Genomic DNA, 14,915 nt, shown 5'->3' on the forward strand with positions numbered 1-14,915 from the left:
GTGACAATGCTAACATGTTGATGTCTAGCAAGTATAATTTCTGCCATGTTCATCATCTTACGTTAGTGTGTTGGCATGCTAACATTTGCTAATTTGCACAAAAAATAGATTTAAGTGCAGCTCCGGATGATGGGAGTACTTTTGTGGGTATTTGGTCATAAACTGCAGATGATGGTGCTAGGATAGAAGGTGTTATCCTGTGGGGAATATGGAAGTCTTCGCAAGGTTTCATGGCAATCCATGCAATAGTTGTTGAGATATTTGAGTCAACTGACCAACAGACCAAGGTTACCATCCCTTGAACCACACCAGCAACATGGTTCATGAAAAAAAAAACTGAAGTTTCTTAGTTCCTGTGGATGTAAATCCTCTCAATTTTGTGACACTAGTCAACTTTTTAGCATCATATCTACAAAAGCCAAAACAACTCCATTAAAACTGCTGATTGGGAAACCATAGTTTTGATTAGTGACACTGATTTCTTCCCAACAATATGTGGAAGTGTTCATGAGGAAGACAGTGACGCTCCACCCCCTCCTGATGAACTGGTAAGTGCTGTTGTCAGTGAATATGTATGTGACTGCGTTCACAGGTGAATGTCATGTAATGTGTCCTGAGGTACAGGTACTCTCGGCTCAAAGGCACAAGATTGGTACAGTCTGTGTATCGTTTACCATGAATTCAGTCCTTTTATTTTACCCACAAACCCCTGCACCAAAGCGATTGTTGATTGCTGAGATGGATGAAGATGTTGTCAACAGTGGTGAAGTCAGTGGTTGTTAAAAAATAGAACAGTGACGAGTTACATGGACTAAATATAAAACAGTTTTAACCTTTTATACAACACAGAAGAAATGATAAGATTTTATCAAAGTGATGTTTCAGTTCCCAGTAACCTCTGTTTATGACATTTTAGTAATAAAACTTAATTAAAACTCATTTCAGAAGTGAACCACAGTGTGTTTTTTCGCATGTGCCTCTCTGGACATCTCACTCTGCCTGTCAATCACAAAAGCTGTATGAGTCAGTTTGAACTCAGCAACATCAAAGCTGCCTCACTTTATCATTCAGGTTGACTTTGGTTCAAAAGCTTTCAAGTCTTTCTCTCACTCCACACCCCAGACGCTTCTCTGTCTGTGGGTCGGTCCTTCAATTAATGCCGAACAAAGTTTATCTCAGTTCACTGCTCAGGTTTCAGTAAGGACCTTCTTCTTCTTCTTCTTCTTCTTCTTCTTCACATGTATGTGGCTGCAGCCTGGTCCAACAGTGTGTAACTGTGCCGTTATTTCTGCACAGCCTTCCTTACTCTCAGTGCGGCATGGCTCTGCTGTTTTGGGGTCAAGTGTTGGTGGATACACCTGGAGTCCTAATGGCTCAAGGTTATGCTTCTACTCTGTAGATGAGCAGGTTTGGCAGGTATAGGAGGTTTGGTGTAGGCAGGCGTTGTTCTGTGAAGATCATCAGTGAATGCCTTCCTGAGCTGCGCTACACGACCTCTGTGTTCTGACTTTTTCTCCTCACAACACACGATCTCTGAGAAGGAAAGAGAGGAACAAAGTGAAGTTTTCACTAGTGACGAAAAACAGACTCCTTTTTGAGCTTGCAATGCATTTTCCAGATAACCCAACAGGTTTTTAAAGCTGCAACTCAACATTTCATCTTTCAGTTTATGTTGAAAAAATTAAACTCCCCAAATCTGAAGATACACAGTTTTCATTAGAACATGACAGTAAACAGGAAGTAGTAGTGGTGGAAAGTACATTTACTTTAGTGTTGTACTTAAGAACAAATTTGAGCTTTTTGAACTTTACTTGTACTTTTCCATTTTTCGCTACTTTACACTTCATTATATCTTAGAAGGGAGTTTTTGTTTTTTACTTCACCACATTTACTTGACAGCTACACTTCTTCTGTTCTCAGAAGATCAAAATTCAACCAACAATGAAAGAGGTTAGGATACATGCATAGGGGATACATTTACTACTGTTGGTATATATACTATTTAGTAAATTTATTTTGTGTTTAGATGTTCTGTATATGTACAATATTCTAGTTTTTTAAAGTCACATATGTGTGACATATACATTTCAATTCCCTTCATGGATGAATAGTTTTTCTTACCATATCTTTTATTTTAAAACATTTTTGTTTCTATTGCAGGTATTTTACTTGTAATGGTGTATATTTACAACGTGGTAATATTCCTACCTTTAAATATATCCATTAGAATCGGTAAACAATTATCATACAGTACATTTTAACACAAAAACAGATTAGGTCAGGTTTCACTCCACCTCTTCTCTCCTCTCTTGTTTTCTCACCTCTGTCTTGTGGGTCGCCTCTCTGTGTGTCTGACAGTGGGGCTTTGAGCGGCGGCTGGTTGCCATGGTGACTAAGATGGGGCCTGTAGAGAGGAACCCAGTCGCTGAGATTGTCTGAGCTGCTGCCTGATTCACTGTCGCTGTCCTCCGCTGGGTCCTTCAGGTCGTCATCAGCGCTGCAGGAGTCCATGTCCTCCTCAGACGACTGGTCGTTTGGTGAGACCGGGTAATCCTGAATGTAAGTGGAACATAATTTGATGGTAAGACTCTAATACTCAGGCTTTTTTACCTTATGAACTTCAAACCCACATATGAACACGTTAACTCACGCTAACATCTGTGAGGGGCAGCTGGATTTTTTCTTTAAAGCCGAGCTCCCGGGCCTCTCTTCCTGGCAGCAAGTCCACTGTCTGGATGCCATTCATATTATCACTGTGGAGTCTGGAAGACAAAGACGTCCATTTTTACTCCTAAAGACAGACGTCCCAACCTTTGAATTAATCCCCAAGTCAGTCAATTGGGAAATAACTTCTATAATCAAATTGGGATGAGGAGACAGCGAGCTGACAGAAACTCTTTAGTTTCCTGTTTATCTTATCAAAGCCAACCACAGTTATGTAATCTGTGGAACAGACTGAGGGCCTCGTTAAGGTAGCAGAGACCTGTGTGATGTTCATGTGTGTTGGTTGATGAACTGACCTGACAAAGGAGAATGGATGTCAGTCCATCACTTAATAAATACACTCTTGTAAAATATTCTTGTATGTCGTTAAAAATAATGCAATAAAAACCTAATAGACTTATATTATTTACTATTTGCAAGACACAGGTTCATCACTCTTTGAATTAGTTTGGTTTGGCTAGTGAGGACTATAAGGTATTTGTTCTGGACCAAATTCTTTTAGAAGAAATCTAACAAAAATCTCAAAAAGATATGGTGGAGGTGAGGAACTTTATTTTGATCGTCTACTGTTTTGTACACTTTGTTAAATTGTTAAATAAAATTAGCTAAATTTAAAAAAAAATTAAATCTTGTTACTATTCTTTTTACATAAAATAGTAAAAACACCAACTACACTTTCTTCTCCTCAATCTGCTGCTGCACAACCAAGCGCTTGACTTCTACAGTGAGAAAAAGACTGTTACCAGCACTGTCTGCTTTTATACTACAGTCATATATGACAGTAAGTTATAATATAGTTAAGTCAGGGCCAAAAAACCTTCATCAGTCACTGACACCATGTGAAATTTTGAGAGACGTCCTTCGGTCGCTGTGTTTACCTGCTGTGCATGAGGCTCTGGAGGAGCTTGGAGGACTTGAGCTCGTCCACCTCTCCGATAACACTGACGCTCACGTCTCCGTCGCGGCCGAGCAGCCACCTCACCTGCTTACTGGAGGCTGGAGGGAAAAGAAGAGAGTCACAGTGGGTAAGATTACAGGAGATGTATTTTCATGCCAGAGCGTCAGACTCGAAGCGAGCTCGCGTTGGCAGAGGCTGTCAAATAAAGTGCTATTCTGGCTTTTATCCAGAAGGTGGCGCCGTCCCATAAGCATAAGGCTCGGGGGAAAGCTCACACAATGGCAGCAGATTTGCATCATTATTATAAAAGGGAAAGGTGCTACACACACAAAACCAAACAATACAGTGATCACCTTCCTGGTAGTGAGCAGACAGGGCTACATGAACAGAAACTCCCCCTGAAGTGTGAACTGGACACAGCCCACATGTTGTTGTGCCAGTGTTTGGTTTCCATACACTGTGTTCCAGTTGAATTGAGCAGAAGCACTTTTATTTTCCCTTCATTTTATCATCTGTTATGCCCATATGAATTTATGCAGTGTATCTCATCTGTTATCTTCTTGTCATCATCTACACAAATAAATTCCAGACCCAACACACGTTTGTTCTGTTACATTTACATCCTGGAAAAAAAGAAGGTGTTTTTAATTGTTATCTCATCATGACACAGGAGGCAAAAATAGACCCTGCTCCCCGATGTGTGACAACGGGTGGTTTGTTTTCCATGACAGTACACTACCTGATAAAGGTGAAACACCTGCCATGACATCAGCGAAAGGGGCGTGGCTTTAAACTTTAAAATTCAAGTCCTTGGAGAGCTCTGCAGCAGGATTTTTTTATTTTTTGTTTTTTTGCTAACTAACTGTGATTCAGAGTAGATTTATCCTTTTGAAGGCCGAATGAGCCGATACTGTAACAATCAGCTCCTCACTCTGAACTGACAGACCACAGATTTCTAACAAAAGCAGCTCTGTTTCTGGTCATATTTTGGAGAATGACTTGTGTTTGCGTTGTGTCACACAGCACATGAGACCATTGTGTGGACGTCTCAGTCTGATGTCACCTGACCAAAGACCATCTCTGCTATAAGTCATCGTCTGTCTGTGAAACACACCTTTATGTTCGCACAGTCACCCCACTGAGTTATAACTGCAATAACAAGACACAGAGGCTGTTTCTAAACGGAGGAGTCTTTCTTTATTACAACCACACCTACAAATTAACCACACACTGGAAATCTTTACTCCAACGTCTGGTTCAATTGTGTATTTGTGTGCGATTTATGGGCCTGTCTGCACATGTAAGGTCCGTTCCCAACAACAGCACAGTGAACAAAGAATGAAAGCCGCCTAACTGGACTGTATGTTGTATAACAAAAACACACACAGGCAACACAAACTCGGTCGCCTCTCAGGTGACATAGCAGAGATTGGGTAAACAAAGACGGTAACTTAATATGTGGTTTAAAGCATGGCGACGCCTGTGGAATGATTCAAGTAGGGGTGATAGAAGCTGTCTGTCCCACACACACACACACACACACACACAAACACACATAGTGTTATACAGACACACACTCTCATTGTGCAGGTGAAGCAGTGGAGTTGATAGGGTCTCAGTGAGCCAGATAAACACTGTAAATGGAGGAAGGGTGGATGAAATGAGCGAGACAGAAAGGTGGAGCAGAGGGAGACATGGGCTACTGACAGAGCACTGAAAAGCCTCTGGACCGTATTTGTTTGGGTGTAATTGAAACACATTAATGAGGCCGGCAACCTGAGAGGGTGATAACTACACAGCTTGTGTATCTGTGTTTCTTCACCCGTGGACTGGTCAACATTAATTAGTTATAGATGGGCTCCACAGACAGACTATATGAAATCAGGTTAAAAAATACAGCCGCAGTAATAGTAATAATAATCACAGTTACAAAAATAAAAGTAATTACTCTTTATATAGACTTTTTTAAAATGTGTGTGGTAATTGCATGAGAACTAATCAGGGCCATAGGCTGGATTTTACAAATACTAAGGCCTAAAATCAAAGGTCCCATATTTTACATGTTTTATTTCAAGTGTTGATCTCCATCAGAAGATATATCTGTGGTTTTAAGAGCCAAAAACCATCTCAGTGTAGTTTTACATCTCCTCTCTCAGGTTTCTCTCTGGAGCTCTAGTAACAACAGGTCAGTAAGCCAATCAGAAGAGAGGCTCCAAGCCTCTCTTCTGATTGGCTATTTTCTGAGTGACTACAGCAGATTTCAGGTGAACGCTTAGAGAAACCAAATCCTGCAAGGTTGGACAGTGGGTCCAGGTGGGCGGGGCTTGGGGCGCAGCTGAGAGCAGTGACTGCTTTGTTGTCACATCACAAATTCACAAAGTCCTGACGGCTGGTTTTAAGGCTCAGTTTCTGAATACAGGCTGTGTGCATTTCTCTGTGGACTGAGGCTTTGAAACTTTCACAGTATGAATATAGACCCTAGACCTGCTTCATAATAAAAAAAAACACATGGACATCTACCTTTATACGATATGGGATCTTTAAAATCCCTCCAGTGCCACCCTACCACCTGAAGAAACGTTAGGCTAGCCACCAAAACGTCTTAGAAACTTTGATTAAAATGCAACAAATTCTTCCATTCTATTCATTGATTTTACTGCTTAACTATATTTCCTGCAAATGCTATCTCCCTTAGTGCTGTATCAAGGCCTCCACCCTAATTCTTTAGAACCAGCATTCAAAACCAGCCACATGTAATATGTGTGTTACTGTTGAATATAAACTCCTCTTAAAACATCCACATTTCCAGACCCAGTACTGACGACTGACGACTTTCTGTGTTTCTGTGTTTCAATGGGACTAAATATATTTAAAGTCAACCTGAGATTAAAACTCGGTTTAACATCTTAGAAAAATGCTTATTTCACTGTACAGATAATTGTAAATAAACTACAGTCTGTAATTTTGTCAGTAAAAAAAGTAAAGTAAAATTAGTTGTGGGAAACCTTGTTCCTTCCTGCTACAAAAATACGTTCTTATGTCAGGCAGCAGTTTCCCTTCTTGCTTTACTGGAAATCATAATCATAGAAATATTTTTTCTAAGTAGCAGTGCGTCTTGCCAGTATAACCAGTTGAAAAACAGTCACTCTACCTTTCTTTGGTCTGGTGTTGTTGTTGACTCCTCCTTCCCTCTCCTCCCTCTCCTCCCGCTCTCTCCAGCGGCGTACCTGCTCCTCTCTCATCTTCAGGAACAGGATCCTCTTCTGTTCCTCATTGAGGGCCTCCAGCACCTCCGGCTCCACCCACATGTCCTCAAGGATTTTAGCCAGCATCCTGCCTCTGTTCCCCGGTCGCCGGAGACGTCCGTCAACGCCTCTGTCTCTCCGTCCAGTAGGTTGTGTTTCAGCAGCGGGGTATGATCGCTCCCTTTTTTCTTGCTCCACTCAGAGTCAGGTTCCCTGTTCTCTGATGGATGTGGGATCAGGTACAGTCTAGCGGCTGGGGGTCACTGAAGTGTCCTTTGTCAAGTGCCTTTCCTCTGTGCAGTAGGAGTGTGTCGGGTTCTCTGGAGGTGAAGGTCCAGTGTGTCCAGATCAACTGGGCTCTGAAAGTTGCTGCTGTGGTTTTTAGAGTAAGAGAGAGAGAGAGAGAGAGAGAGAGATTATATCTACTGTATTGTTTTGTTCCCCTCCATTCAATCATGTTCTGGCTGGAAGAACACAATAGGCCCTGAGCAAATAAACCAAAATGCCAACTGTAATTTGTGTGTGTGTGCATGCAGTGTTTACTCTGCATACAGTGGGCAGTGAGAATGCCGCTGTGCTTTCAAACACTGAAAGGCAAACAGGGGCAGGTTCAGTATGTCAACACACACACACACACATACACACACACAGGGTGGGGTGTTAATGACTGCATGCTATCTGGGTGCAACAGACAGAGCAAAAGAGAGCTGTAGTGCTGTTCAGTTTCTGCACTGACAGTATCTCTCTCTCTCTCTCATACACACACACACACACACACAGACACATAAAACACCAGCTCCAACTGTTTTGATCACCTTATCAACAGACGTGAGGCTGATAGCCATAAGCAGCCTGCCCACTTACTCAGAACTCATTCAGGAAGTCATTAGGACCAAATCCCAGAAAACAACCTTCACCTTAAACCGTGTGTAAACATGCTCTATAAAACAGCCTCCGCCCTCGACACACTTAGGCAAAGATTTGAAACAGCGAGCTGCGGAGCGAGAGCCAATAAGGTTTGTGTCTGTGATAACGGTTCACCAACCTCTACATGAGGGTGGTCTGGTGTTACAGGAAAGCAGCAGACAGAAGTGAAATATCAGCTTTTCATTTTGTGTATCAGGCGTGGCCATGTTGACCACGGTTGAACCCTAGAATACTAAACCCAACAGCCGATGTTGAACTGAATGTAAGTTGGTGAAAAATATTAAATACAATGTGCGAAACTATATAAAAAAACAACAACATGATTTTGTGAAAGTTTTCTCTTCTAAAGGAATAGCTTGACCTTCTGGGAAATACTTTTATTTCTTACAGAGGGTTTGGAGAGAAGAATAATACCTCTCCCACACCTGCCCAGTAAATATGAAGCTGGATCCAGCAGACTGCTAGCTTAGGGAGGCTCCTGCTTTAAATACATATCATGAGGATACTTACAATGAAAAATGCTATAGTATTAAAAACAGAGCAGCTCGCAAATCTGTGAAACAGTAACAAGACAAAATTGCAGCCACCAGGTTCTCAATTTATTCCTCTTCTAATTTTAAATTTATCCAAACACTAAGCTTGCTGTAGTTTTGATTCATTTATGTTTTTAAATATAAACACAGCTTAGTTTTGTTATTAGTCTTAAAACCAGCATCCATTCATTCATCACTTGGCAAGGTCTCTGTCACTAGTTTTGCCCTGTGAGTTTTCTGTGCTCTTGTCCATATGAGTGTCTGCTGTCTATAGATGGAGGAGGAAGCGTTTTTATTCATTCTGTCATTATGCAGGAGCTGTGAAGCCCTTTGAGAGTCCGTGATTGAAAGCAATACAAGTAAACAGGACCTGACAAGAAGATTTTCTAGTAACAACCTCCTCTGGCAAATTGCTCAAGCTTTCTATACAAGAACCGTCTTAAACCTGCATCACAGCTCCTGTAATTAACTGTGCACATTTGAACTTGGGCACAGCGACACAAAAGAAATATTCAAATCAAGACGTAAACACGCCAAACTTATCACAGACAATAACACACCACACAGAAAATCATCAACACCCACACACTGCCATTCTGTTATTCACACACACACACACACACAGACACACACATTTAAAGACAAAGTATGCAACTCTGGCTCTGCGCCAACATGCAAATAAGTCTGGGATTTGCCTCTGCCTCTACTCACATGCAGATAGGAGACAAAAAGGGGAGCGAGTGGAGGGAAAGGTATGTGCACGGCATACTGAGAGAAAAGTTTGAAAAGTCTCTCAGTCTGAGAAAACACTGGTCATTTCACAGCGACAGAGGAGAGTGTGAGAGATAAATGAACTTAGACAGGCTGCAGAATGGCAATCGCAACAAAAGACAGACGTGGGGAAAGAAAAGAAGAGGAGAGAAAGTGGACTTACTCAGCGGTTGCCAGCCGGTAGCATCTCCCTGCACTGGTCTGGAGTTTCAGCGCTTGTGTGAGTGTGGTATGATGAGTGTGTGACGTGAGCAAGTGTGAGAGTGTGCCTTTGTGTTGTGTGTTGTGTGTGTGGGATCAGGCGTCAGCAGCAGTGGTATGCAGGCTCAGCTCTGCTCTGTTGCATTTGTACTGAATGGGAGTGGGACGGACTGACATCACTGCATGTATTTTTCCTCTCCTCCTTCCTCCTTTCCTTTTACCCCTCCTCTCTCCTTCTCCTCCTCTCTCCTGTCTATACTCCTACAATGCTATACAGAAATAAAATAGCAGCAGTGGGTGAAGTGGGAAAATCCCCCCATTGCTATAAATAACTTCATAGCTTGATCTTTTGAATCTGCTCCCCTGTGACATTTAGCTACAGTCAAGGACACCAGGAATTTAATTTCCCCTGACAGGCTGTGTAACCTTCCCATATGTAGCAGCTTGGGGAAATGGGAGTGTTTTTTTTTTTTTTGTTTCTACTGTTTTAATTTTATCTGACTGACAGTCTCTGCATAGCTGTGGTTACCCCCCCCCCGGTCTTTCTTTTTCTTCCTCAAGGAAGTCCTGTTGGCTCTGTCTGGCTGAGCAGCACCTCTCAAGGTCCCTTAATTAATCACAACACCACATGTGCAGGATGTAATCTGGATATTTATTTCACAGGTCTTTTCCGTCAACAGGTTGTTGACACACTTATCATGCCAGCAGTCATTGTTTAGTGTTCACTCCACCTCATGGTACCAGGTCAGATGAGTCCAGTCACATGGTGCAAATGTCAGACATATAGCTCAGAGTAATTATGGCTAGGAATATCCCACAAGTGTATTCAGTTCAAGTAAAGATGACTAACCTGTCTCCTGATTTTAATGACCTGTCAGGGCTGGGTGTGACCCACAGGGAGTGTTTACAGTAAATAAGGTCTTGCTGTAAATATTAGTTGCTCTTCCTTCACCTAAGGTCTGTTTTATTTTGGTTTAGTATTGCTTTAGTTTTGGTTTTAGTTAATATAAAGGTAAATGACAAAACATAATGCAAGAGCAGCACAGGCAGAAGAGAAGGTAACACTTTATTTTACAGGTCTGTAATTTATGAGTATTTTGATGAGTATTTTTTTGTAATTTGGTTCCAATTACCAGAAATTGAAAACACATTTTATAGCCAAATATTTTTTATTCCTTAATCCTTTATTACTGACAACATTATTTCCCCTGCTGAACTGCATGCTTACCTGTGGACCAATTTAAAATTTTAGTACGTTCAGCCAACCTGTACACTGTGACAAACAGGCTACTCTAATTTCCTTGTAATGAGCAACCAAGTGAAAGAATTGTTTTTAGGAAACTTCCTGGTATATTATTCAGAAATGATGGGCCTGTAAAACATCATTACTGAGTCATAAAGTCTGCAGACTTACTTAATGCTAATAATAATAATAATACTTACTGTCAGGTACAGAGCATTGTCCATCTGAAGTTATCTAATGTTAACTAACATAAGCCAACAAGCTAGGCTACTGGTGCCAGACCAAGTGAAGCCATGGCAGATAGAAAGTATTTAATTGAACAAACTGAAATGGTGAGAAAGCAAGTTCTGTTAAGTTACATGGTTTCCTTTTAAACATCATGATTTTTATTGTAGACCTCTTAAAATAATCCTGTGAAAGGTAATGTAAAAGAAGGAATACTCTAAAAAATACTCTTATTAGCATTTTAAATATTAGTATTTTAAGTGACACATTTGTATAATTAAAAAGTTATTTCTCAAAGCAAACTCTTCCTTTAAGTCGTGACCACATGCTTAAGAGTGAGTATGAATTCATTTATTATTTAATTAATTGAGTAATTTATAATCATAAGATTAACTTTATTAATCACACAGGGTGAAATTTGCAAATGCTCCATTGCAAAAAGGGGACTTTTTAAAAAAAGAAACAAGTGCTTTATGTTGGTTGGAGTGAAAACAAAAAGTTATCATCAGTTCAGTGACAGTTTCCCTAAACCTCCACTACACTCTGCATTACGCAAAATGAAACCACAGTCATCAGCAGGGTTTCCATTAAAACCAGAGTTGCAGTGATACCAGACACCAGTATGTTTGTCTCTCTGTTTGTCAACTGGTATCAGGGCAGAAAGCTCAAGGTCTACACACACACACACACACACACACACACAAAGACATACAGCTAAGATTATCTGTAAACGTAAAACAGCCTCAGTTTAAGCCTAAAGTTAACGTCTAACCTCAAATCTGAACCTAAAGTTAATGTCCACCTGACTAGACCTAATTCTAGCCTGGTGTGCCCATAGCTCCACACCTCTTTCACTGGGAGTTACCTAGATTTATAGTAAGTTGGTCAGAGTGAGGTCATCTCTTCTTGTTTTCACTTACTCTCTACCTTATCATAATATTGTCCTGAGGAAATTTGAGCCTCAGTGAAAAGATAAAAGGAAGATCATGCAAACATAAGCAAACACACAACCTGTTTTCCCTCTTTCTCTCTGGGGTCAAGGTCAGATCTGTCAGGGCAAGACAAATCTCCATATGGTGGTAGAGCTGGGTGAGTTATCTGAATATTTTGTGTCTGTAATCATGCACATGGTGGTTGTGGTGAAACTCTGTGCACATTCGTCTTGTCTAACCAACCTAAGGACACACCTTTCAAATTCCACTGATGCTATTAACAGGAATAATTAGGTAACAGGAGACAGGAATAAATGATTTGTCCACATCAGGTTCTAACCTTTATATTTTCTCTGCAGGGCACACCTTGGAAAAGTCCCTAAGACTCTCCTGGCCATATTAACACTTCACCTGAATCCACATGGAGAAGGTTACAACACGTGGTCACGTTGAAATGGTAATGGTGCATGAATGGCACCATCTGCTGGAGAAAGGTCAAACAGCAAGTCAATAACACACACAAAGGGTTCCCTGTGTTTTAATGAAATAAAACCTGGTTATGCATCGCCAAATAATTCTACTTGGAGTGATAGTCAAGTCATACTTCAAAAATAAATGTTTTTATTTGTTGATTCTCAGCATTCAAACCGTTCTCAGCAATTCTGAACAATATGAACTTCAGGATATCCATTCATATGGTCCTGTAGCACTCATGAGTACAGTGTATCTAAAGGAATAGTTTAAATTAATGAAAAGTATTACACAGAAACAATAAATATTCTGTAAGTCCAATGTTTACCTCATTGCTGAATGTTCAATCTAATGATTAGATTTCATGTTGTTTTGGAGCAATAAAGAGATAACAACAATTTTCAGTTGAATGATGGTTGGAAGGAAATCTGGTGAATATCACTGGAATTTATGTTGTCATGTAAGATGAGCTGATTTTTTTTACTTGGGCAATGTGAACTATTCCTTTAGCTCTTAGAGTCTTTAGCCTCAGACCCTCAGGGGCCCTAAACATTTAATATATGCTAATTATTACCTTGTGGTACTTTGATGAATTGCTTCCTAAACACTTAGATGGTAAGTGTCTTAAGGTGGCTCTAGGATTTTTAGTTTTGTTAAGGTGCTGTGGTCCTGCATCAAAAACTACTTTTGATACTTAAAAAATAGATTTTAATAAATAAAATCATATTATTAAGGAACTGTACTGTCACTAACTTTTTTCTGACAATACCTTCATCTTGCAGTTGCTGGCACATTTTACTGTCATGAAGCTTCTCTCTCTTTTAATTACTTTGAATATTAGTTTTTAGTTAATATCGTACTTACATGTCGCTTACTTCTAAATTCATTTACAATTGTTCCGCTTAGAAGTTGGGGAACACAGGCTGAGGGGGGCCCACAGTAGGTTACTCAGGCCCTGCTCATGAATCCATTTTGGGAGGAGTCACCAAAAATACACAGTCAACAACATTCTCCACAACCTTTGACCTCTGAAATCGAACATACATCATGAGACAGAAACTATCAATAAGTCTATGTTCTCTGCTGAGACTGGATACAGACTGGCACAGCTGAGGATAGACATTTTCTCTTTTAACCTCAACATTATTCTTCCCATCATGCCTTTGTTGGCCTGATTCAGCAACATGGTCTGGCAGATTTTCCATGGCAAAATTATTGGTATTTCAACATGTTCTCCCCTCAACCGCTCAATGTTTAATGCATGGACCCTGCTGACATGGAGCCTGCTCTGTGAAGAGGGTGTGCATTAGCATGGATTCATGCGATGAGAGATGCCTGTGGTTAAACCAACCACAAAGAAGTATCGCTGTAGTCCCCAAAGTAATTTAACCAGCAGAACAAGCTGTGCTGGGTGGTTGGCGTAACATGATACCATGATACTGTATGTCAACTATTTTTTAATAATTTACATAATGAGTTTAAGAGGTTAAAGTTGACTTTAGGCCATCATTATCACACACATTTAGCAATATAAGATATTGTTCTAACATTCCTGCGTTTAATAACATACATTTTACTGTGATCAGGTTCATATAGGTAGGAAATGAAACCCTGGTTCATTAATTACACAATATGAAGTAAAATTCTGTAAACATAAAGAACAAGCATGCAACAATTGAAGCAGCATGAATTAACTTGTGGGCCTAAAAAGCTGTGAACATAAATCTGACACATCACCTTATAGGGTTATTGTGGCTAATGTGTTAGTAAACATGTTCTTATTTGTACATCTAGCAAGTCATGTTTCTGGCCTCTCAGCAAATGTAAGTCCAATATTCACTCTCCTTTTATCTCTGATTTGGTCTCCACCAACTTCTGGGGGAACTATCTGACTCTGTTGCTGCTAAATACTCAACCATGTTGTGTGCAGGAGGTTTATCAGAACTTTTTCAGAATAAGCAGTTGCCTGCCTTGACTAAACCTCGATTAGCTGGTAGCAGTGCCAACCAGGCTTGTTGCAGACTAGTTTGTACAACTGTGTGTAACTGAAGAACAAATGTAGAGCATTTGAATTCTGGCCCAGACCATCTTTCTGAAATGTAAACTGATGGTAAAACATTTAATTTTGACATTTATGCACACACTACACACAATACTGTTTAAACAGGAGCTGCTTATGTGTCATTATTTGATTCACTTATTTTTTGAGAGTGATTTCCACTGACACCTGTAAGACCAATGAGCCCTCTGGTAAGTCAGACATGGGGTCATGTACCAGAGAAAGCAAATTTGAATTAGTGAGAGAAAACTTGTATTTTGTTTTCTTCTTGGAAAAACCTCACAGACAGGTATATGGGTTTGCATAGGTGTATGATATCTTATATACATCTTGGATACCAGATAATGCAGGTATGCTAATTTGGCCCAGCCCCAGATGTAGCACAAGCAGTCTATATACACACATACTATAATACCATCCCTCAAATAGCATATGTTAGCTCATCGGAGAAAACACTCACATGGATCACCTATGGAAGAGGAGACTGACTCCCTCTGGGTGTCAACATGTAATTTTTCAAATGCCTTGTGATTCTGGGGACAGTCAGACTTCCTTATTTTTATGACATTCATATTTACATCTTGGCCTAGAGGTGCCAATTGTGGCACTGTTGCTGTGGTGACCGGTCTGTCTGTTGACCTGGCTGCCCAGTAGACTCACAGTTGGCGCACACACACACACACACA

General features: G+C 40.4%; 1 protein-coding gene across 1 annotated transcript; it reads right to left on the minus strand.

The window, feature by feature from the left end:
- Positions 1–664: 664 nt before the first annotated feature.
- LOC139605587 (SH2 domain-containing protein 4A) lies at positions 665–9,446 on the minus strand. Its single transcript, XM_071457195.1, has 6 exons — positions 9,262–9,446; positions 6,774–7,239; positions 3,603–3,720; positions 2,651–2,762; positions 2,322–2,553; positions 665–1,533 (listed from the first exon to the last, which is right to left on the minus strand). The coding sequence occupies exons 2-6, from the start codon at positions 6,952–6,954 to the stop codon at positions 1,367–1,369; spliced, it is 810 nt and encodes a 269-aa protein (XP_071313296.1). The 5' UTR covers positions 6,955–7,239; positions 9,262–9,446; the 3' UTR covers positions 665–1,366.
- Positions 9,447–14,915: the final 5,469 nt, after the last annotated feature.

Source organism: Trachinotus anak, unplaced genomic scaffold (genome assembly GCF_046630095.1).
Source record: "Trachinotus anak isolate AG129_WGS33_773 ecotype Australia unplaced genomic scaffold, CSIRO_AGI_Tana_v1 ptg000021l, whole genome shotgun sequence".
Classification (NCBI taxonomy): domain Eukaryota; kingdom Metazoa; phylum Chordata; class Actinopteri; order Carangiformes; family Carangidae; genus Trachinotus; species Trachinotus anak.

Bases quoted from the DNA above. Each gene is read 5' to 3' on its own strand.
- LOC139605587 (XM_071457195.1), bottom strand. From the start codon at position 6,954: ATGCTGGCTAAAATCCTTGAGGACATGTGGGTGGAGCCGGAGGTGCTG. The intron at 3,721-6,773 runs GTAGAGTGACTG...TTTTCCCTCCAG, and splicing joins CAACACCAGACCAAAGAAAG to CCTCCAGTAAGCAGGTGAGG. The intron at 2,763-3,602 runs GTAAACACAGCG...TTTGTCTTCCAG, and splicing joins CAGAGCCTCATGCACAGCAG to ACTCCACAGTGATAATATGA.